The sequence below is a fragment of the Danio aesculapii genome, chromosome 11 (assembly GCF_903798145.1).
Source record: "Danio aesculapii chromosome 11, fDanAes4.1, whole genome shotgun sequence".
Taxonomy (NCBI): Eukaryota; Metazoa; Chordata; class Actinopteri; order Cypriniformes; family Danionidae; genus Danio; species Danio aesculapii.
In genome coordinates, this window is record NC_079445.1 from 26,807,706 (window position 1) to 26,832,282 (window position 24,577).

At 35.4% G+C, this 24,577-nt stretch overlaps 1 protein-coding gene across 1 annotated transcript in view; it reads left to right on the forward strand.

Moving 5' to 3' along the window:
- fer1l4 (fer-1 like family member 4) overlaps positions 1–24,577 on the forward strand; it is a 67,816-nt gene that overhangs the window by 39,886 nt on the left and 3,353 nt on the right. Inside the window, exons 29-45 of the mRNA XM_056467878.1 lie at positions 71–232; positions 2,073–2,238; positions 6,990–7,102; positions 8,355–8,471; positions 9,026–9,065; positions 9,729–9,832; positions 9,958–10,092; positions 10,193–10,309; positions 13,784–13,911; positions 14,093–14,263; positions 14,535–14,689; positions 16,300–16,481; positions 18,421–18,506; positions 18,704–18,802; positions 21,214–21,455; positions 21,549–21,850; positions 21,932–22,032. Coding sequence (XP_056323853.1) covers positions 71–232; positions 2,073–2,238; positions 6,990–7,102; positions 8,355–8,471; positions 9,026–9,065; positions 9,729–9,832; positions 9,958–10,092; positions 10,193–10,309; positions 13,784–13,911; positions 14,093–14,263; positions 14,535–14,689; positions 16,300–16,481; positions 18,421–18,506; positions 18,704–18,802; positions 21,214–21,455; positions 21,549–21,850; positions 21,932–22,032 — 2,420 coding nt within the window. The remainder of the gene's footprint in view (positions 1–70; positions 233–2,072; positions 2,239–6,989; positions 7,103–8,354; positions 8,472–9,025; positions 9,066–9,728; positions 9,833–9,957; positions 10,093–10,192; positions 10,310–13,783; positions 13,912–14,092; positions 14,264–14,534; positions 14,690–16,299; positions 16,482–18,420; positions 18,507–18,703; positions 18,803–21,213; positions 21,456–21,548; positions 21,851–21,931; positions 22,033–24,577) is intronic.

The following is a 24,577-nucleotide window of genomic DNA, read 5'->3' on the forward strand; positions in this document are numbered from 1 at the left end:
AATAGCAGCACATTTTCACCTTTCCACAAGTTTTTGACTTTTGACACTGTTTTGAACTCTTAAATGACAGGTGCTGTACTGGGGCCTGAGGGGCCTGAAAAGGGTCAACCTGTTTGAAGTGGAGCGTCCTCAAGTGAGGATGGAGTGTGCGGGACAGATGATCGAGTCGGAGGAAATTCAGAGTTACAAGCTGAACCCAAACTTCAGTGATGTGGTTAAACACTTTGATGTTGTAAGACTCCCTCTTTTTAAAGTATTAGACCTTATCTTAAGAGGTGTGTTCAGAACAGGCTGCTGTACAAGCTTTGATCACATCCCGTCACAGAATTACCAAGTTAAAAGCAAAGCCGGTGAGATCCTGCCTTCTCTTGAGCTTTTTCATTTGAAAGTCTGATGTCTTTTTCAGCTTGATTTACTGTGCAATAGGTGGTTATTATTACATGTTATTTGGTTTAATTGGAAATTGTTTACGTGAAGTTTTTCCACTTTATTTCTACAAACATTAAATTACATTTTCTTGTTTAAAGCAACAAAAAATTAAACTAAAATTTATTAATTAAAAAATTACAATATTTATTTTACAAACAAACTTTTACAAAAATGAAAACAGAAAATATAAATTAAAAACAAATTCAGTTGCATTAAAAAATACTTGAGTAATACAATGACATTAAAAATAAAAAATAAACTATTTTACAAAAATAAGTAATATACTATTTTATATTTATTTTATAAACTATTTTGCTATTTTATTCTTGACATTAAAATAAACTGAAATAAGATAAAACGTAAACACTTCTTTTTCTTCTATTTAGTTTTTATTAATTTAGTTTTGGTGTACTTTGATGTACAACCGGATGCACTAAAAATAACAATAAAATAAAATAGTTTAAAAGTACAACAATTTTAGCTCAAATGCAAATGTAAAAAACAAAAGAGAATTTGAACTAATAATAAAACTATAATAGTTACATAACAATAATAATAAAATAATAAGTTAAACTAAGCTGTATTGATTTAGTTTAAATTATTAATGGAAAAAAATGACAATGAAAATATATAGAAGCTAAAATTTTAACCTATAATTAAAATGGTGAATTTAAGCAGAAACTTATCCAAAATAAAGGTAAAAAGTGATGTAAAGTTGAGCTTTATTGGCATTTTGCTGCATGTGTGGACATAGAGTCGAACGATATGCCGTGTCTCGCTGGAATATGATGCTACATAAATAAACAATAATAAATATTAACACAACACTCGATGCAAGAGCTGTTTTAAACCTATACATAACTAATATACCGGAGCTGTAATCTAACTACAGTTGAAGTCAGAATTATTATCCCCCCTTGAACCCCCCCTTCCCCCCTTCCTTTACATTCACACGTAAACATTGTTTTCCTTATTGAGTCCTTGTAAGCTGGAGTTTAGACAAAGTGTCAGGTGCATATAGAGTTGAGTGTTTCTACAGATGGTTTGTCAGGCCCACTAACCTGTGTGAAATACACTTAGAAATGCAAAAAGTTTTTGCGAACAATGTCAATGCTAATTGGTCTGGAAAAGGGTCAGAGATGAAAGAGTGTTTTCTACAAGTGGTTTACCAAGCCCACTCACCTGTGTGAGACACATTCAGAAACAGCACAACAATAAAAAACAACTACAATACTGTAACCGTTATACTAAAACAACACTTGACATGAGCAGTAACACCAAATAATATTTTGATATTTGAGATATATATGCTATATGAAGTGTGCTTCACGCAGGTGAGTGGGCTTGACAAACCACCTGTAGAAACACTCTTCTCTCTCTAAGTAAAAAAAAACTTACTGCAGCACCTGATTTTCTAAGCACTAGCAGTTCCTTTATATAATTAGCACTTCTTGTGTGCATTGCCTCTTCTTGTTGAATTACTGAGAATTAATTGAGACAAAAGCGTCTGCTAAATGCAAATGTCTCATTATGAATCGAACCATGTTAAACACAACATATTAAACATTTGATGAAAAATCAACCTCCTTACTTCAATCGCATGCACTTTACTTGAAAACTCATGACTGATGATGCGTCCTCAGGAGCTGCCAGAGCTTGTGTACCTGCATCCTCCTCTCACCATCTTCGTAATGGAGCAGAGGGCCTTCGGGAGGCTGGTGCTGGTGGGAACTCATGTGGTTCAAAACCTTGTGCAGTTTGGGCCTAGAGACCAGGAGGAGTGGAAAGACGAGGAGGAGGAGCCTGAGGGTATGGAAACTACTACAGCTTCTACATATGTTTGGGGTTTACAGGTCAAAATAAAAGCATCTGCTGTTCTGATATTCATGCATTAATATTTTACTTTTTTTAAAAGTGACAGACTCTCATGTTTTATAAAACAGGATGACACTAAGCTGCTTAAATGCAAAAAGATACTGAACACACTAGTAAAATATGGTAAAGTGCTTGTAAAGGTAATAACATTAACAAGATAATGTTCTGTTTCTTGAATAGGCTGATCATTGTGCTTCATAAGACCCCCACTTGTGTTCATTTTGTTTGATGAATGTTTTTGTGGACTCTCAAAATCCTAATAGTTGTTGACTTGCATTTTTATGAATCACGGGTGACAGTTTCTGCTAAAAATGTTTAGTGTTATTCTGAAGAAATAAGTCGTACAGAATAATAAGTCTTGAATGACCTTAAGATGGGTAAACTAACAGCATATTTTCATTTTTGGGTGAACTCCCAAATGAAAAAAACACTATAGTAATTTATAGTAAATACTGTAGTGTTTTGAACCATACCATACTATACAATACTGCACTATATTGCATAATACACATTTTTTTAATGATTCAAATTTTTTATTGCGTTTTCTTATTTGCAAATAAATATGAAATACGGAGCATTAACATAAAAGCAGAACAATACAAAATAAATAAATAAATAACATCATATAAATTGAACCAAAATGCATTCAAGGAAAAAAAAGATGGTGGGGGGTTGCTAATATCCTAGACTTAATTATTATTTTGTATCGTTACTGTTTCCATCAGAAATGTTCTCCATTTATCAAAATAAATTTTAATCCTTCCATGTAAACTGTAGGAAAGTTTTTCAAAAGCTACCACTCGTCCTAACTCTGAGATCCACTCAAAGATCGGAGGTCTACTGGTCTCCTTCCAGTTTTTGACAATCACCTGACTGTCTAGCATGATACAACTCTGTATCCACTGTGATTCAGCTTTATTCATGTGGCTTAAGAGATAGGAGTCACCAAGCTTTGGCAAAAGTCATACTGGGTCTGCAATATCTTTACAAGGGATTCATGCACCTCTCTCCAATAATATTGGACTTCTAGGCATTGCCTTAATACATGAAAGCACGCCTGCTTTTTCTTGGCATCGCCAGCATTCTGTATTGTTTTTGAAACCTGCTCTAAACTACTACAGTTAACCGTGGTCCATTGTAGTAGAATTGTAGAAAACTACAGTATTTTTTAATTTGTTTACATCACTATAGCTGTGTGACCATAGCAACTATAGAATTACCACAACACATTATGCATAGTACTCCACTATAGTATTGTTCAGAAACAGTGTAGTATTTACTATAAGTTACTATAGTATTTTTTCATCTTTGTGAACTTTCGTCTTAACACGAGTAATTTTGATTCAAGGAAAAATGAATATAATATAATTTAGCCACCCTCAAGCTGTCTTAGCTCTATATACAGTACTGTTCTTCTTTTAAACAAACACAATCAGATAAATTCATTCATTTTCTTTTCAGCTTGGTCGCCACAGCGGAATGAACCGCCAACTTATCCAGCACATTTTTTTTTAAAAATCTTCCAGCCGCAACCCATCACTGGGAAACATCCACACACACTCATCCACACTCATCCACTACGGTCAATTTAGCCTACCCAATTCACCTGTACTGCATGTCTTTGGACTGTGGGGGAAACCGGAGCACCCGGAGGAAACCCACGCGAACGCAGGGAGAACATGCAAACTCCACACAGAAACACCAACTGACCCAGCCGAGGCTCCAACCAGCGACCTTCTACCTACTGCGCCACTGCGTCACCATTGATAAACATGGAAGAATAAAATTAACTGCAGAAATCACAACAATAAATATGTTTAAAGAGTTATATAACTATAAATAACTTAAATCCAACAAACATATAGTATAGTTCAAAATAGAGCTATTTTGGCTGAAAAAAACAGCTCATGAACAGTCACAGCTGACGATTTCTGAAGTCTTGTAATCCTTAGGGGTTAAATGTTCACTGCACAGCCTGGATCTTTCGAGTTTTTCATTTACTTTATTTATTTTTACCCAGAGTGCATTTATATCCAGGCAAAAAGTGAGCAGTCAAAACTTCAATCGCTCATGATCCTTTATAGGGAACTTGTGAAATGTACATTTTTCATCTCTCACTGATGTAGGTCAACATAAACATATGACTTCACTTAAGTTTAAGTATCTCAAATAGACATACAAACACATCCTTTTAAGATGGACACAAATACAACTACAGTAAAGCCAAAGCATCTCACTTTTGTTCACAACTCACTCCAAAGAAAGACATCAAATCTCACTTTAGCCTCCACTATGCCTGTGTTAGACATCATTAAACTCTCATTTGAATGTTTGTACAGCAGTTGAATCTGTTTTTACTTTTTTTTCTTCTAAAAAATTTATCATTTTGCTTCACAAGGCACCAATAAACTAATTGTAGTTTCAATGTTTACTGTAAATGGATGGATGCTTTAATGATGAAACTTTTAGTAGCTTCAAAAATTTGGGCACTATTTAATATACCAATTCAAAGGAATATGATCTAATATATATCTGATTGTGGGGCGACGCAGTGGCGCAGAAGGTAGCGCTGTCGCCTCACAGCAAGAAGGTCGCTGGTCCGAGCCTCGGCTGGGTCAGTTGGCATTTTTGTGTGGAGTTTGCATGTTCTCCCTGCGTTTGCTTGGGTTTCCTCCGGGTGCTCTGGTTTCCCCTACAGTCCAAAGACATGTGGTACAGGTGAATCGGGTAGGCTTATCCATAGAGTATGTGTGTGAATGAGTGTGTATGAATGTTTCACAGAGATGAGTTGCAGCTGAAAGGGCATCCGCTGCGTAAAACATGTGCTGGATAAGTTGACGGTTCATTCCACTGTGGCGACCCCAGATTAATAAGGGGACTAAGTCGAAAAGAAAATGAATGAATGAATGTTTATCAATTGACACCTTAGCTTCTTCTGCAGCAACAATACATCACATTTCAAAACTCTTGTCAATGCGCAAATGGCAATTGATGGAACTAGCTGTTGATGTAAATATGGATATTATGGATATGGATCTTAACAAAGCTGTAGAAAAACTAAACCAAAAACTATAAAAAATAAAAGCATGAAAATCAATCCAAATAGGCTTGAAATGACATCGTGCACATCATAAAGAGGTAAAGTAGTGATTTAATATTGAGTCTGTCCCAAAGCTGATTGGTTGCCTCGCTGCCCTATCAGCTGGTGATTCTGCAGCATTTACGCATGAAGGAAACTCACAAACTGGTTTCAGACAGACAACAAAAAAGGGTGAGCTTTGGTGATAAATAAGTGAAAATTTGCTCACTGCAATACTAATGTCTCGGTAGAAATGCCATTAAAAGTGGAAAACGTTCATTTACACACAAATTGACATCCAAATGACGTTTAAATTTTAGATTAGACACTAAGGACACATCTATTGTATGCTACCGCAGCAGTATTTATCAGAAGAAGGTGTCTCCTATGACATGAAGTGAAGCAGAATTTGGTTTGCCATTATTGTACATTTCATTTCATTTAATCTTCCTTCAGCTTAGTCTCTTTATTAACAGGGGTTGCCACAGCGGAACGAACCACCAACTAATCAAGCATATGTTTTATAGAGCAGATGCCCTTTCCAGCTGCAACCCAGTACTGGGAACAACAAATACACTCTCACATGCACACACATACACTACAGCCAATTTAGTTTATTCAATTCACCTATAGCGCAAGTCTTAGGACTGTGGGGGAAAACCACATCAACACAGGGAGAACATGCAAACTCCACACAGAAATGCCAACTGACCCAGTCGGGACTCGAACCAATGACCTTCTTGCTGTGAGGTGAACAGGCTAACCACTGAACCACCGAGTCGCCCTCATTATTATACATATTCTAGCTTTTTTTTTCTTTTTTTTTTTTTTTTAAAATATTGCTTTCTTTGTAATTGTTAGCATTTTCATTTACGCCATCCCCCATTTACTCACCTTTATTTGGTTCCAATACTTTATAAGATTCTTATTTCTTTTTCACTCAAAATAAGATGTTTTGGTAATCAGTAGCCACTGTCCTCCACTCTACTATATAATACTATGGAAGTCAATGGCTACTGGTTTCCAGCATTTTTGAAAAGTTCTTTTTTTTGTGTTCAACATAAAAAGAAACTTAAATAAGTGACAGAATTTTCATTTTTTGTTGAACTATTACAAAATAAATCTCAGTAACTGCAACTGATTACAATTAGATTAATTTTTTAATTAAATTACAAAACAACTATATAGACTATTTCAATGTGGCGATGCCATTAGCCCATGAACACTTCCTGCTTGTTGTCAAACTACTTCATAACCATAACAAGAGGCAATTCAATCATATTGTAACATAATAACAGCTATAATAACATTATTTATCAATATGTGGACCTTTTTGAATTCTCAGAAGCTATGGAAATTAAAAATATAGATCAGGAAATACAATAGGACCATTGTTATAGTTTACGTCCCTCAAAATGGTCAATATGTAACTAATGTAGTTACCCCACAACACTGAAACTCGGACACCATTCACATCTATAGAGTGAGCCAGTTAAGAGATCATTTTCATTTTTAGGTGAACTGTCAGTCTTAGAAACATGGCAACTACTTTACCTTGACTGTTTTTAAAGCAAAATAACTCCCAAATATTTATTCTCTACTTTAGAGAAAAAGCCCCCCAAGAAGTCCACTCCATTAACAACTGTGATCAACATGGATTTGGGAGGCCTTCCTCTGAAGCACACCAAAATTCCCATCAACCCTCTTAACTTAGTCACGGTAAGCTTCTCCTTATTTTACAGTTCACTAGAGTGGCCATATGTACAGAATGGTTTAAAAAAGCTACCATCTTCCAGCATTTTTCAGAGATTCTACAAACCTTTTTATTCACCACACACAGCTGCCGTGTGGTCATGGAGTATCTAGTCTGGGTGCGATGACGTTAGTTGGCTGCTTTTGAATGTTTGAAATAGCTCCTAATGAGTACTCAGCGCACATGTTTTTAACCATCCGCAGTCTGCAGTTATTAAATGTGAAGCCCTTTGCACCCATTAACCTGTTGATTATGGTGTGAACGTGCGCAGTGTGTTCCTGTAGCAGTTTGAGCTCCTGCTGTTCGATCACTCTGATTAATTGGGCAGCCATTGCATGGCCAAGACCCCTGCTGACATCCAAATGGGACGCGTTCAATCATAAGTGTGTGCGTTTGGTTGTTAAAAATCTGTGTTTGCGTGCTGTGCAGGCTTGTTTGCAAATTAAAGGGAACCTATTTTGCAAAAATCACTTTTATAAGGGGGTTAAACACAGTTTTGTGGCAACAGTTTGTGAATATAACCAGCTTCTATTGGTAAAAATGTATTACTTTTATTTTTTATAATCACACTTTATAAAAACAGCCTGCAGAAACACTTTGATTGGCATTCTGCCTTTATACCTGTCATCAGAGGGGGAAAGCCCGCCCATTAGTGACTGTAGGTGCGTATGACATGAAGCACAGCTGCAGCTGGCTATCAACGAGATTAGCTGAGCGTAAGCGGGGGTGGAGATGAAAACAGGGTGGAGTTGAAGACTTCGGGGCTCGTAGTTTGCTGCATGATGATGGATCACATAGCATTTATTTATAGCAAAATATTTATTTATTTATTGCAACAACAACAAGAGTTACAATTATTATATACATTTGAGTAGGATATAACAAAAGTATAATCAGAAAAATAAGGGGAAAACGAGGGCACATGCAGGGGACACATAGGGCTGGGAGCACACTCTCATTTAAATTTAAAGTGACAGTCACCAAAATGGCACAATATGGATCAAAGCCTAAAAGGGATAGATTCAAATAGTTATAAAACATAAAATATGTGTGTTTTTTTTAACTGAAACTTCACATACACCCTCTGAAGACATCAGAGACTTATTTACATTCTGTAAAAAGCGGCATAATAGGTCCCCTTTAAATACACACCGGTTTAATTTGACATTAGAGTGAGTGAATGTTTATATTTTAATGTACAGTGTTTGTTTTTTTCAGTCTCCAATCAAGAAGGTGATCAAAAAGGAGGAGGAGTTAGAGGAGGAGCCACCTGAAAAGGAGGAGCTTGATTGGTGGTCTAAATATTATGCGTCTTTGGCTGAACTGGAAAAGCAGGTGAACACTTATACTAAAAAATATTTAATACTGATTTTATTACCAATTGTTTATTGAAGTTGTAAGTAAAATAGTAATTATGATATTGTATAATTAAGATTATTTACATTTCTCAATTTCAGTCATTCAACATTTTATGCTTAATTAATTAGATTTACCTTGTAATTAATTGTGAAATCTACTAATAATTTCTAAGGGGATTTCTTTTTTCAGTGTGCATTACTATTTTAGTTAAAGATTTTGTGAAAAAATTATAATATTTAGACAATAAAGTCAAAATTATGAGAATGAATTTGCAGTAATACAAGAATAAAGTTGTAGAAATATGTGAATAATTTTAATGTTATGAGAATTAAGTTTTTTAAATGCTTATTTAGAGTTAGAAAAATCTCGTAATTTTGACTGTTCTCAAAATATGCTTTTATATGACTTTATTAATATCATTTTATTTTAATTATTAATTATTTATCAATATATTTTTCTTAAACATGGCACCAAGATTGCGTTTTATTTTTTTCAACATAAAAGTCTTGTTTGTTGCCTTTCTTTTTCAGGAAGAGAAAGAGGATGACTTGGAAGATGGACAGGATGGAGGTATTATACATGTTAGCATGATTAAACTGTGATCATTACAACAAATTAGGCCGACATGGAAAAATTGAGGCTTCAAAACTTTAAACAATTTAGCCATGCTTAAAAATTAATCATCAAGCTCATTACAAAACAAAACACGCAAATATAATAAAGCAAAAACCTATTGACTTTCCTGTGAAAGTGTGTAGATCATAGGTCTCAAACTCGATTCCTGGAGGACCAAAGTTTTGCTCCAACCCTAATCAAACACAACTGATCCAATTAATCAAAGTGTTCAAGACTACTAGAGACTATTAAGCAGGTGTGAGTCGGAGGTGGTTGGAGCTAAACTATGCAGAGCTGTGGCCCTCCAGGACTTGAATTTGAGGTAATTGGTGTAAATAAAGTTAACTTAAAGGTAAGCATAAGGATAAAGATGAATTGAAACACAAAACAAATTTAGCCAAATTAACACTGCTATATTGTTAATTAACTAACTAACTAACTTTAATTAACTAACTTTCTTCTGCAGACCTCTTTATAGCTGAATTGAAATGAATCAACACTAAGTTGTCTTTACCTGAATAATGGCACTATATTGAAACAATATGTATTGTATAAAGTGCTATATTAATTAAGAAGACTTGACTGAATGTATTAGAAAGCATGAGTTTAATGTCTCAGATGGGGCTCCGCTGACCATGTCTGCACTGGAGGCAGAGGATGATGAAGGTGTGACTGAAGTAGATTCTCCTGCTCCAAAAAGGAAGAACATTTGCACCTTACAGGTTAGAAAATGTTCTATAAACTGCTACTTTTCAATTTATTTGTGTTTACAGCACTTCGACTCTTAAAGCAAATTCCAGAATTCATTTCTGATGCTTTTTGTGCATTTTTAATTGCGTTCCTTCAGCTTTACAAGTTTGAACTGGAAAACGACTTCAGTCAGTTCATGGACTGGTTGCACATATTTCCTATCTACAAAGGCAAATCTAGTCTGGAAGATGAAGAGGAAGATGAAAGTTCGAGATATATGGGTAAATATAAGGTAAGATGCGCGAGCTCTCATGCCTTAGATCAACAGTGTGACAGGATGCATGAAGGAAGCTGTGGATTAGAGGTTAAACCACAGCTGTGCTTCGTTGCAGGGATCGTTTCTGATATATCCCATTGCTCCTGAAGACGAGGACGCAGACTGTCAGATCACTAACGGGATTCCCAAAAATGCACCTATCAAAGTCCTTGTGAGGGTGTACGTTGTAAAAGTGGGTATAAAAATATGCATGTTTTACAGTTCTATTTTAAATATGCACATTACGTACTTATAAGGAATGAAAATACATATTTGGAAGTGTATCTCCTCTTACGCCTCTCAAGCTATAACAACCAAACTCTCATCAGAACTTCAGACAATTCTAACTTGGCTTGCTATATCTTTTCTAATTGATCCGATGTACAGTTTTCGGAAAATAATAATACTAAAATCTCCCCTTGACTTGACATTGGACCACAGTTTTTGAGCTCATACCTCCATGTCAAACAGTTGTAGAGACTTGTGGCTGGTCTCATTTTACTCTGTCAAGAGAGCAGCCAATAAATGATGACTTTTTAACTTTGTAACCATACCCTAGCAACTAGTTACGTCACCCTAGAAACCCACCGCATAGACTTTTATTGTATAAATTGTAAAAATGATTGTTTATTGTAAACAAATTGTATGGATCAGATCTCTGAATCAGAGTCCCAGCTGGTCCAGTAGGCATTTCTGTGTGGAGTTTGCATGTTCTTCCTGTGTTGGCATGGATTTCCTCCGGGTGCTCCGGTTTCCCCCACAGTCCAAAGACATGCGCTATAGGTGAATTGGATGAACTAAATTGACCAGTAGTGAATGAAGGTGTGTGTGAATGTGAGAGTGTATGGGTGTTTCCCAGTGTTGGGTTGCGTCTGGAAGGGCAACAGCTGCATAAAATATTTGCCGGAATAGTTGGTAGTTCATTCCGCTGTGGTGACCCCTGATTAATAAGGGACTAAGCTGAAGGTAAATGAATGAATTAATAAGATCTTTAAACCAGAATATTGTAGATACATAAAGCTGGGCTGTTAACTGCCAATAATACTTTAAAGACAACATCCTAGTCACGCCATAGCAACCATTTAGACTCCACTAGCAACCAAAATGATTGTCTTTGAATCTGAATAAAGGCAGGATGTTTGTTTTCTATCATTTATAAGGGCAGGCAGCTGTCTTAGAAACCACTTTCAACACCCTAGCAAACAAGTAACCACCAAGAACAGCATAGCAACCACTCACAATACTTTTGTAACCACAAAGCAACACCCTGTAGCATTTAAAAATATTTAAAGTCATCGAGTTGTAACAAGCAAGTATTAACCTGCACCTTTTCCTAAATATAATCATACCTCATGTAGTTTTAATTTACACTGAAAATTTTATATTTCCGGTATATTTCCTTTTTTATTTCAGATATACATGACAATACTAAAATGGCTGTTGCTAATTCTATATATATTTTTTATTACACAAATTACATTAAAACACATACAAACAGAGAGAGAGAAAAACAAAAAGCAGGGATTGAAGAAACAAAAAAAACGGATACTTGTAGGTGTGTGTATGTGCGTGCGTGCTCGTGTTCACATGTAAATGTACTGGGTGGACAAGTCAAAGTACATAAATAAGAAAACAAAAACAACATGCATAACAGTAGAAAGCATATTATTAAATATCAAATTACTATAAATATCAAAAACTGAAGTTAATAATATCAATAGAAATAACGCATAAAACAAAACCAATCAGTGAAATGTAATGACAACAATGCTACTTCTGTTCTTAATGATTTGCAACATTCATTCATTCATTTTCTTTTCGGCTTAGTCCCTTTATTAATCAGGGGTTGCCACAGTGGAATGAACCGCCAACTTATCTGGCATATGTTGTGTGCAGCGGATGTCCTTCCAGCTGCAACCCATCACTGGGAAACACCCATATACGCTCATTCACACACATACACTAAGAACAATTTAGCTTACCAAATTCACCTGTACTGCATGTGTTTGGACTAAGGGGGAAACCGGAGCACCTGGAGTGAACCCACGCGAACACAGGGAGAACATACAACCTCCACACAGAAATGCCAACTCACACTGCCGGGGCTCGATCCAGCAACCTTCTTGCTGTGAGGTGATCGTGCTACCCACTGTGCAACCGTGATGACCTGTTTTGCAACAAATCTAACATTTTTAACTTAAAAAGCCCTGTATGTATAGTTTCTGGTAGCATTTTTCATTTTGATGCTCCCTTTTTTTTAGTAACTTAATAGTAAATTTCTACACCTATGATCCCTCAACAGATATTTCACTGACTTTAGGTAAATTTGCAAGTACATGCGTACATCTACTAACCTTAACCTAACAGACTTTTAAAATGTGTAGTTTATTTATAAACTAATTTCGACAGGATTGCGTTCTTATGATTGAACACGGTTGGTCTAGCATTAGCAAATACACGATCCACCAATCATTCAATTCTTAACTCACCATAAATAACCAGAATATATTACATCAGTATCTTCGTTTTGATGAATCTCCCCTTACACGCCTACTGCTCCTTTCTTTCTTGATAGGGTGGCACGGCGGCCCAGTGTGTAGCACTGTAGTCTCATAGCAAGAAAGTCACTGGTTCAAGTGCTTATCAAGCTAGCCGATGTTTCTGTGTGGAGTTTACATTTTCTCCCTGTGCTCACATGGGGTTTCCCCGGTTTCCTCCCACAGTCCAAAGACATGCAACATAGGTGAATTGAACAGACCAAATTGGCACTTTAGACAAGCTCTAGACAGCAGTATATTTCCGCAGCAATTCATAATACAGTTGAAGTCAGAATTATTAGACCCCCTGTTTATTTTTCCCCAATTTCTGTTTAACGGAGAGAAGATTTTTTAAACATATTTCTAAACATAATAGTTTTAATACCTAATCTCTAATAACTGATTTATTTTATCTTTGCCATGATGACAGTAAATAATATTTGACTAGATATTTTTCTAGATACTTCTATACAGCTTAAAGTGACATTTAAAGGCTTAACTAGGTTAATTAGGTTAACTAGGCAGGTTAGGGTAATTAGGCAAATTATTGTATAATGATGGTTTGTTCTGTAGACTATCGAAAAAACATATAGCTTAAAGGGGCTAATAATTTTGACCTTAAAATGGATTTTAAAAAATTAAAAACTATTTTTATTTTAGCCAAAATAAAACAAATAAGACTTTCTCCAGAAGAAAAAATATTATCAGACATACTGTGAAAATTTCCTTTCTCTGTTAAACATCAATTGGAAAATATTTAAAAAAGAAAAAACATTCAAAGGGGGGCTAATAATTCTGGCTTCAACTGTATATTACTAATAGCAGGGGAGCTTTAGAGATCCACCTGAGCTCAATCTCCCCTCTCACCTTTCAAATGGGTTGGAGCCCCAGGCTCAAGAATCTTTTGAGCTCAGTTCTCTCTCCCAGGACAGCATGCCAAATACGCTTAATTATCAATCATCAGCTTAGGGTGAATTCTTGAATGAGAGTTAGTTGACATGTTTTTGACAAGTCACTTATAATCAAAAGAATGTCTTAAGGGGACTATCAAAATAAATGTAACCATTATTATTGATATTTTCTGTGCGTTTGTCTGTATTTGAACTTTTTTTTTTCTTGTGAACTGAAAGGCAACCAATCTGGCTCCCACAGACCCAAATGGAAAGGCAGACCCCTATGTGGTGGTGAAAGTTGGTCAGCAGCAAATGGACAGCAAAGAGCGCTACATCCCTAAACAGCTGAACCCAGTGTTCGGAGAGTAAGTGCCATCTGTTCACAAAACAAATAGTAGACACCACAAAACTTAGTATGATAATAAACATAAAGTAGTGAACTGTAAAGTACAAATCCTGATGAAAACTACTTAATTACAGTAATTTGAGTATTTATAATTCATTACTCTACATCACTGACAGTACTATATCCTGGTCTTCCCACAGAGTGTTCGAGCTGACTGTGTCCTTCCCTCTGGAGACAGAGCTCACGCTGTATGTGTTTGACCATGACCTCGTGGGCTCTGATGACCTGATTGGCAAAACTCGCGTGGACCTGGAGAACCGTTTCTTCAGCCGCCACCGTGCCGGGTGTGGCCTGGCCCTTCATTATGATAAGTGGGTAATGATTGTGATGATGGTGCTGATAATGATTAAAATGATGATTAGGGCTATTATCTTTGTCGTGACCACTACTGTCGCTGTCATTATTATCTTCGTCAGTTTCTGAAATTTCTAAAAGCTCATCAATTGCTCATTTTCCAGAGCTCTAGACTGATTGTTTGCAGCTGCGACGTTTTAAGAGACTGAGACAAATCAAGCAGTTTTGTGGCCTGATTTTCATTTGACTCCACAGGTTAAATCAGATTAAGCTGTCTTGTGATTTCAGGGATGGCTATAATAAATGGAGAGATGCCAAGAAGCCCACTGCGATATTATTGGAGCTCTGTCGCAAAAATGGGATTCCTTCTCCGGAGTACCGAGAGTCTGAAGTTAAAGTGCTCAACAAGATCTTCAGAGTTCCAAACGAGGCTTTTCCAGAGGGTAGAAGTGCTATTTTATACTTTTAAAATAATGGTTAGGAAGTGCCTTCATGTAAAACGAAAAGTAATTTTGTGTTCTGTTTTCTGAAAGAAGTTGAGTTTTGCTCAAAACAGAGATACAGGAGCTGTAAAAAAACTTATTCACATCCTTTTCATGATATTCACCCATGACATTTGCCTTTTTAAACTACTCAACAGAAAACAATTTTTTATTTATGTTATTATATATTTATTATTCTATTATATATGCAGCAGACATTTAATTTGGTACCCTAGCTCAGCTGTTCATTAATGCAAATATTTAATATCTAATCAGTTATTTACACTGAAACAACTCAATGGATTTAGGCACAACATAGTCAGATGTTGCCAATATTATACAGTACTTGCATGATGTATACATTACTAACATGATGCACCCAATAAAGGGGTATACACACATACACACTAGTCTATATTTAAAGTGGATCAAAAGGTGTTCAATATTGTCCTTAGACAATAATCTGTGTTGTTCCATAGCCCACTATAATCCGCTTCAAATGATATAGAAATATATGATAATATATATAAATGATATATATCAATGCATTTAGGCATGTAGACATGGTCAAGACGATCTGCTGCAGTTCAAACCGAGCATCAGAATGGGGAAGGAAAGTGATTTAAGTGACTTTGAACGTGGCATGGTTGTTGGTGCCAGACGGGCTGGTCTGAGTATTTCAGAAACTGCTGATCTACTGGGACTTTCATGCACAACCATCTCTAGAGTTTATAGAGAATGGCCCTGAAGCTACAATTCGACAGGCTCACCAAAATTGGGCAATAGGAATTTGAAAAAACATCGCCTGGTCTGATGAGTCTCAATTTCTGCTACGACATTCGGATGCCATCAGGATCCATCCTGCCTTGTATCAACAGTTCTGGCTGCTGCTGGTGGTGTAATGGTGTGGGGATAATTTCTTGGCACACTTTGGGCCCATTAGTACCAACTGAGCATCGTGTCAATCCCACAGCCTACCTGAGTATCGTTGCTGTCCATGTCCATCTCTTTATGACCACAGTGTACCCATCTTCTGATGGCGACTTCCAGGAGGATAACGTGACATGTCATAAAGTGCGAATCTTCTCAGACTGGTTTCTTGAACATGACAATGAGTTCACTGTACTCAAATGGCCTCCACAGTCACAAGTACTCAATCCAATAGACCACCTTTGGGATGTGGTGGAATGGAAATTCGCATCATAGATGTGTAGCCGACAAATTTGCAGCAACTGCGACATGCTGTGTGTGTGCTGGCTTTGGAGTTTTCTGAGGACACAAACTTGTATGTGACATGGGTATTAAGATGTTCAAGTGGTATATTAAGTCATCCCTTGAGTCCTTTTAATTGAAAACTGCTGTGAGGGTTGGGTTTAGGGGTAGGGATACAGTAGGGTAAGAACAAATAATAAGCATTTTTTACAGCATAAAATACATTATGCTAATGGAGAGTCCTCATAAACCACCAAAGCCAACATGTGTGTGTATTAAAAATGCTTCTGATGAAACATCATGTATGATGTACTTTATCTTATGTGAGACATACATGAATATGAATATATATGCTGTAGAGTTGCTGAAGAAGAATAAGAAGACAGAGGAGGACTACGCAGAGCTGGATGAGCACAAAGCTCTGAGTGTCCTTCAGCGCTGGAAGGAGATGAGAGAGTTCTGCGAAGGTGCCTGTCCTCTGGTTCCTGAGCATGTGGAAGTTCGCTCACTGCTCAACGCGGAGAAGCCAGGCCTCCCTCAGGTCAGACTCCATCACAACACACACAGCTGCTGAAGAGCATCATTAGTCACAGCCTTCTTTTTGTTTTAGATGTTTTTTCTTTTGTTTTCCTTTGTTTTGTTTGTGTTTCGTTTTGTTTCGTGTTTAGTTTTGTTTTCTATTCTTTTGTTTTGTTTTGTTTTGTTTATTTTTTTCTTTTGTTTTGTTTTGCTTTGCTTCATTTTGTTTCGATTCAATTCATTTAGCTTCATTTTGTTTGTTTTTTGTTTGTTTTTTGTTTTGTTTTGTTTTGTTTTGTTTTGTTTTGTTTTGTTTTGTTTTGTTTTGTTTTGTTTTGTTTTGTTTTGTTTTGTTTTGTTTTGTTTCGTGTTTTGTTTCGTGTTTTGTTTCGTGTTTCGTTTTGTTTGTGTTTTTGTTTTTGTTTTCTATTCTTTTGCTTTCTATTCTTTTGTTTTCTATTCTTTTGTTTTCTATTCTTTTGTTTTGTTTTGTTTTCTATTGTTTTGTTTTGTTTTGTTTTGTTTGTTTTGTTTTGTTTTGTTTTGTTTTGTTTTGTTTGTTTTGTTTTTTTTTGTTTTTTTTCTTTGTTTTGTTTTGTTTTGTTTATTCTTTGTTTGTTTTGTTTTGTTTTGTATTTTCTTTGTTTGTTTGTTTGTTTTGATTAATTTGTTTTGTATCTTTTGTATTGTTGTTTCCTTTGTTTGTTTTGTTTTGATTAATTTCGTTTTGATTCAATTCATTTAGCTTTGTTTTGTTTTGTTCTTTCCTTTCCTTTCCTTTCCTTTCCTTTCCTTGCCTTGCCTTGCCTTGCCTTGCCTTGCCTTGCCTTGCCTTGCCTTGCCTTGCCTTGCCTTTCCTTTCCTTGCCTTTCCTTGCCTTTCCTTTTGTTTCATTTTTATTGTTTTAGATCTTATATGTTATTTTAATTAATTTTTGTTTTCTATTTTGTTTAATTTAAAGAAAATGTATGTTTTATATTTTATTTTTTAGATATTTTTTAAATTTAATTTTTTATAATTTTATTTTGAAATAATAAGATAATAAATATATCTATTCATTGGAATAGATATATTTAGAATATAGTTCAAAACACTGTTCTATACTGTGTATTGCAATTTTTATGTCCTCTAACCTACTATTTTTTTTGTACTGAATGTCTTTCCAGGGGTAAATGTAGCGTGCTATATGACATTCTGCTTTTAAAACACTTATTCAGTGAAAAAATGAGGTACAATATTTGATATTTTAATTTGTACTGATTCTGTCAGCATACATTCTAATGGTTATTCATTTTTTAAATCTTGTCATAACTATAGTAAATTTGCTCTTCGTCTAACTTGTACATTTCCCAGTTCTTGAAATCTGAAATCTGATGTCTGATGCCACAGGTCTTGCCTTCACTAACTGCAGCTTAAACAATATGAAAAAGTGATTGGATGATAATTTTGTACTTTAAAATATACTACGACAAGATTGGCTGACATTGATTAGACAATATTGTGAGACAAAAGACTTCTACTAGCAATCATCTACTAAGAATTGTGAAATACAGAAAAAACACACAGATTTTCATATGATGGGACACTAAAAATAGAAGTGAAATATGGGACTGTCTTCACAAGAAAATATTAAATATTCAATCACCTTATGACCCATGCAATCTGACAAGCAAATGAACTTTTTAAGGTTATTTTGTCATTCATGAACAGAGCCTGAAAGCCCCGCCTCCTTCACTGCATAATTCACTTGAGTGCGTAATGTGCCCCATATTTCACACTTCATTTTTATCAGGTTATGTAAGTGCATCATTTGGGTATTTAACGTGCTTTTCTTTCTGTTTTTAATGTGAACACACTACTAGCACTATTTATACCTAAAAATGGGAGTTCATAAGTACATAAGCAAGTAAACATCTTATGTTTATAAAGTCATGTTTCTCTGTGTGTCTTTTGTATGACAGGGTTATGTGCACATGTGGATTGACATGTTTCCTGTGGATGTTCCTCCACCACCACCTGTTAATATCAAACCTAGACTTCCAGAGAGGTAATCAAGATTATTTCACCTATTATAATGAAGCGATACAGTGAACTTTTTTAAAAGTCATGCAATGTCACTAGAAAGACTAACTAATTTTCTTTTTTTTAACACAAAAGAACATAATCAGTCTGGTCTTTTTAATTGGCATCTTGCTGATGTGCTGCATTTGTGTAATGAGAGAGTATTTATCCCCATGTGTCTAGTTATGAGCTACGTGTGATCATCTGGAATACTGATGATGTCGTGCTGGATGATGTCAACCCTTTCACTGGAGAGCCTTCAAGTGACATCTATGTTAAAGGGTCAGAATAAACAAGAAATTGAATAGCCAGATAATATTTTAAGATTTTACATCTCTTTCATTGGCATTTAAAAAATTCAATTACAACATTCAATATTGGATAATAAATATAATATAATGCATGTAAATACATTTTAATTCTTTTTGAAATACTTCCCAAGTGCTTTTTAATCAGTGCTTTTTAGTCGAGAGATCTTTCAACACATTTTTCAACACAATTCTTTATTTATGACTCATTTCAAATAGCTAATTTCTTTGTCTTTGCCTTGATGACAGTACATAATATTTCTCCAATTATTTTGCAAGATACTATTAGTCAGCTTAAAGTAGAATTTATAGACTTAACTAGTTTAATTAGGTTAACTTGGTAAGTTTGGTTAATTAGGCAAATCATTTTACAACTGTGATTGGATTTGTAGCCAATCATAAACAAATCTTAAGGGGTTTAATAATATTGACCTTAAAATGATTATTTAAAAAATATATATTCCAGTCAAACAAACAAAAAAAAAGACTTTCCCCAAAAGAAAAAATGTTATAGGAAATACTGTGAAAATGTCCTTGCTCTGTTAAACATCACTTGGGAAATATTTGAAAAAGAAAACAGATTTCAAACAAATTTGCCTTCAACTATATATATATATATATATATATATATATATATATATATATATATATATATATATATATATATATATATATATATATATATATATATATATATATATTCAAATAATTATGCACTGTAAAAAATGAAGAGTTCCACACAGTTTCTTTATGTTGTTCCAACACAAATTGATTAATTTAACTTAATTGTTTTTACAAATTCAACATAAAACAATTAGCTTGTCCCAAAAAAAATCTTAAGAATTGTGATTTTTCAGGTCGTTTTAGGGTGTTTTTACATCTGTCCTATTTAGTTTGGTTGAATCACACTAGAGTTCGTTTTCCCTCCTGGTGCGGTTCATTTGGGCAGGTGTGAATGTAGCAATCGCACTCAACTGCGCATCAAAAGTGGATCAAAAAAGTGTACTAAGACCTCCTTAAAGAGGTGGACTCGGTATGCTTTTCAAGCAATCCCTGGAGTGGTTAGTTTGTGGTAAGGACATGATCGGAACTAAAACAGACCCAACCGCAAAAAGTACTGCGTCTTTTTTTGGACTGGTCCAACTGCTGTAGTCCGATGCGCTGTCCCATCTTATGGGGTGTGGAGGAAAAATATTTGGGCTACCAACAATTTGAAACAGAGTGAGAGAGAGGGAAAACATTACCTGATGGATCATTGGTAATATTTTCAGAAGATGACCATGTCGCAGTTTAGCTAAATTAATTCACGTCTCCTCCTGAAGTGACTTGCGATGCACCTTCGATGTTTGCAATGCATTAAAACATTGTTTTCCAGCCGCAGCTGCGCTTCATTTTCGAAATGTATAGTTTGTCTAAAGTGATTAGTCCAACTGCTGTAGTCCGATGCGCTGGGGTGGAGGAGAAATATTTGGGTTACCAACAATTTTAAACAGAGTGAGAGAGAGGGAAAACATTACCTGATGGATCATTGGTAGTATTTTCAGAAGATGACCATGTCGCAGTTTAGCTAAATTAATTCACGTCTCCTCCTGAAGTGACTTGCGATGCGCCTTCGCCGTTTGCAATGCATTAAAACATTATTTTCCAGCCGCAGCCGCGCTTCATTCTCGAAATGTATAGTTTGTCTAAAGTGATTTACAAAAACTATGTAATATACTATGAACAGGGATATGTCCAACTGCTAAAGTGATAGTCCAACTACTGAAGTGTCTAAAGTGATTAGTCCAACTGCTGTAGTCCGATGCGCGGGGTGGAGGAAAAATATTTGGGCTACCAAAAATTTTCGATTTTTAACGATTTTCATTCTCGAAATGTATAGTTTGTCTCAAGTGATTTATAAAAACTATATAGTATACTATGACCGGGGATACAATCAGCCAGCGCTGTCGTCCCTCCATAATAAAAAGCGTCATATTGTGTCTGCCGGTTTGTTTACTTGCGGGAGTTCAACTGGCATTTTCTTGCACAATAATTCTGACCAATCGAAAAGCAGTTTAGGAAATACATTCAATAACATCTGGCCAATGAGTGATGTGGATTTTGTCACATGACTGTATTTTGGTTCTTTTCAACTGGTTTGGACCAAAGCAATCAGTGTGGTATGAAAAGGACACAAAAACTGCAGAAAAATGCTTCAATGTATTTTTGGTTCTGACCAAATGAACCGAACTACAGATGTGAAAGCACCCTTAAATAATTAGTTTAAATAAACAGCAAAAGTCATTTTTTGACTAGGTTAGTACTATTAAAATGACAATATTTGTTTGAATATATCATGTATGGATATATCAGGGAAATATAACGTTTGGTTTATATGTTCACCAGCTGGATTAAAGGTCTGGAAGATGAGAAACAGGAGACGGATGTGCATTTCAATTCCCTGACTGGTGAAGGCAACTTTAACTGGCGCTTTGTCTTCCATTTTGACTATCTTCCCACGGAGAAGGAGGTCATTTACAAGAAGAAGGAGTCTCTGTTCGCCCTTGAGGAGACTGAGTTTCGCCAGCCGGCTGTTCTGGTGCTGCAGGTCTGGGATTATGACCGCATCGGCTCCAATGACTTTTTGGGTTAGTGGCTTTACTAGTCAACTGTAGTTCGTACATGGAATCTATGTATAGTCTATGAAAAAAACACAAATTCATTAAATTCTTGTGGCTTAGGATCCATAGAGTTGCGTCTTAGTGATATGGTCCGTGCGGTGAAAACTTCAGAGCAATGCAGTGTCAAAATGGCCAAAGACAAGGCTGGCCCTCGCTTCTCCATCTTTCGCAGCAAGAGGATGAAGGGCTGGTGGCCACTCATCAAACTGAAGAGCCAAGAGGACATCGAGAGAGAGGAGAGGGAGGCTGAGCAAGAGAAGAAAAACAAGAAGAAGAAGAAAAAGAAGTCAAGCAAACGAAGCCAAATGAAACCGGAAGATCTACAGTTTGTGGACAACAGCGGGAACACCTTCCTCTTAATGGTACAAGTGCTTAAATGGTAACACAAATGGTTACTTTTTAAAGGTAAACTCATCATTTTTCTTTTGTTTTTGTGGTTTCAGGGTAAAGTAGAGGCAGAGTTTCACCTTGTGACCCCTGAGGAAGCTGAAAAGAACCCTGTAGGAAAAGCACGCAAAGAACCTGAGCCTCTCGACAAACCAAAGTAAGGAGATAAGTATATTTGAGGCAAAGAAAGAGCTGTTGAAATCTCATAATAAAATCAGACCAAAACAAGAGTTTGAAACAAGTGTAACTTTGGCTTGTAAATCCCTTTAGACAGCCATTGGTTAGATGTAGTAATACATGGGTGTGGCTCTGAGTCTCTCTCTGGCGAGAAACAAACTTCACCAATTGACGAAAGTGAAAAAAAAAAAAAAAAACTCTTCAGTCTGTTGTTACAAACCACAAACCTGTTTTTGGACTATTTGGCATGGGAAGAACATTAAACTCAAGTAACTGTTCCGTTACCTTTTGCTTAATTTCAGCTTTTGATTCTGTCTGTTAACTATTAGTTTAAATAGATTAGCTGTCAAAAACAAGTCCTGTTTTCGACAAATGTTAAGCAGTTCAAACAAAGGACTTTTAAATTCCTCTGAACTGAACATTGTAAATTAAAGTGTAAAAAATAGTAAAAAACGAACAACAAGAATTTCAGCGTCGACTTAGGCAAAATAGTCAAATAAAGCAAACAAATGTTCATGTTTTTACTTATGCAGTTTGGAACTTCATTAAAGTTTTTCGTAATGTTGGACTCAGAAGGAAATCAAATCAAAGATTGTTACAGTGTTTTCAATTCGCGTACTATTCATCCTAAATAATATTCGAAAATAAAACTATTATGTCCCAAATCATGGTACGTTGAAATGAGTATTCCATAGTTACTGGGATGATTGACTATTTCCGTTACAAATTCGAAATGCAGATCCGTACGTACTCTAACCGCTAATATTTCCCACAACACATTGCGTATTGGATGTGAATTTGCTTATAACTACAAACATAGGTAAAAAGCGTTAGCAAACTACAAACATGGCTGACGTGCGAGATCGAAGATTCAGTGAAGGGGCTTTCTTTTTAAACTTTTTCGTAATGTTGGACTCAGAAGGAAATCAATTCAAAGACTGTTACAGTGTTTCAATGAGCATACTATCCATCCTAAATAATATTCGAAAATATAGTTATTATGTCCCAAATCATGGTACATTGAAATGAGTATTCCATAGTTACCGAGATGATTGACTATTAGAAATTGAAATGCAGATCTGTGCGTACTATAACTGCTTATATTATCCACAATACATTGCGTGTTGGATGTGAATTTGTTTAGAACTAAAAACATGGGTAAAAGTGTTAACAAATGACAAATATGGCCGACACACAAGATCAACGATTCAGTGGAGAGGCTTTGGTAAGATGTTTAAATGGTTGTTAATAAATATCTTCCCAATTAAAAATATTTATTTTAGATGTTCTACATTATATTTCATCTGCAACGACAATGTGAACTTTTATAAAGACAAGTTTGGTCATTAACATCTGAATGATAATAATTATGCAAATGCCTAATGAGATTTCTCTGCATGAAAACCCTGCAAATGGTAGATTAAGATGCTGCTGAATCACCAATATGGTAGGGAATTAAATATGGAAGAAATGTGGATAATGTGACATGATGATTGACAGGGTACGTAACTAAGCAACAGAAAGATTTGTTAATGAGGAAGTAGTCAATCACAAAGCTTGTATACACTGTTACACAATTTCTTCACAAAAAATAATATACCTAGCATAAGTACACTTAAATAAATGTTTTTTGCTGCTTGTTCAAACTATTTATTTAAAATGAGCTGAATCAACACAATTCTTGAGTTTTTTGAGACAGCTTAATTGTTTTATGTTCAATCCACTTAAATTTGTAAAAACAATTAAATCACCTTAATTGATTTCTGTTGGGACAACATTAAAGAATCATGTTGAACCCAGTCTTTTTCACAGTCTAGGCAAATAGAGCTCAGTGTAGAGCTGCTGTGTAAATCAACTTAAATCAATGAATTAGTGGGCGGAGCTAAAGAGACTTGGCTTCTATAGTTAAGGCCGAGTTTAGACACACGATTACATAATAAAGAGGCACCTTCACAACCTGTTGCATTGGCAGATTGGCTTCAGTATTATCTGTTTTTAGATGAACAAAAAAGTTTTGAGTTCTGAAACTTTTTTTTCTCTGCTTTGTATTTTAAATAATAATGTTAATAATTAAAATTAATTTAAAAAATCTAATGAATAATATAAATATACTTTTGACCACCCCTATAATGGTACATACCATTGTGAATGCATAATCACGCCAATCAGTCTTCAAGAAAAATCTCATTTAACAGTCTGAAACCAGCAGATCTAGAGCAACGATAGACAACAAAACTGTTTTTTTTAAGTCATATTAGATGCATAGTTCGACTTACAGTAACCTCAGAAGTAACTAATCGGACGCTGCATAGGTCAGATCACACAATACATCCCACAAAACACTGAAAACTCAAATACATTTTATTAATAAATTAGATGTATTTTCAATAAACACATACATTTGATTCACTGAAGCATGTATTACAAAAACTAACATTATCAAAAAAGTTGACCCCCAGATTGTCAATGTGTAATTCTAAGTTCATGAACCCTTTGACTGTAATTATTGTGATTTTTATAAATGT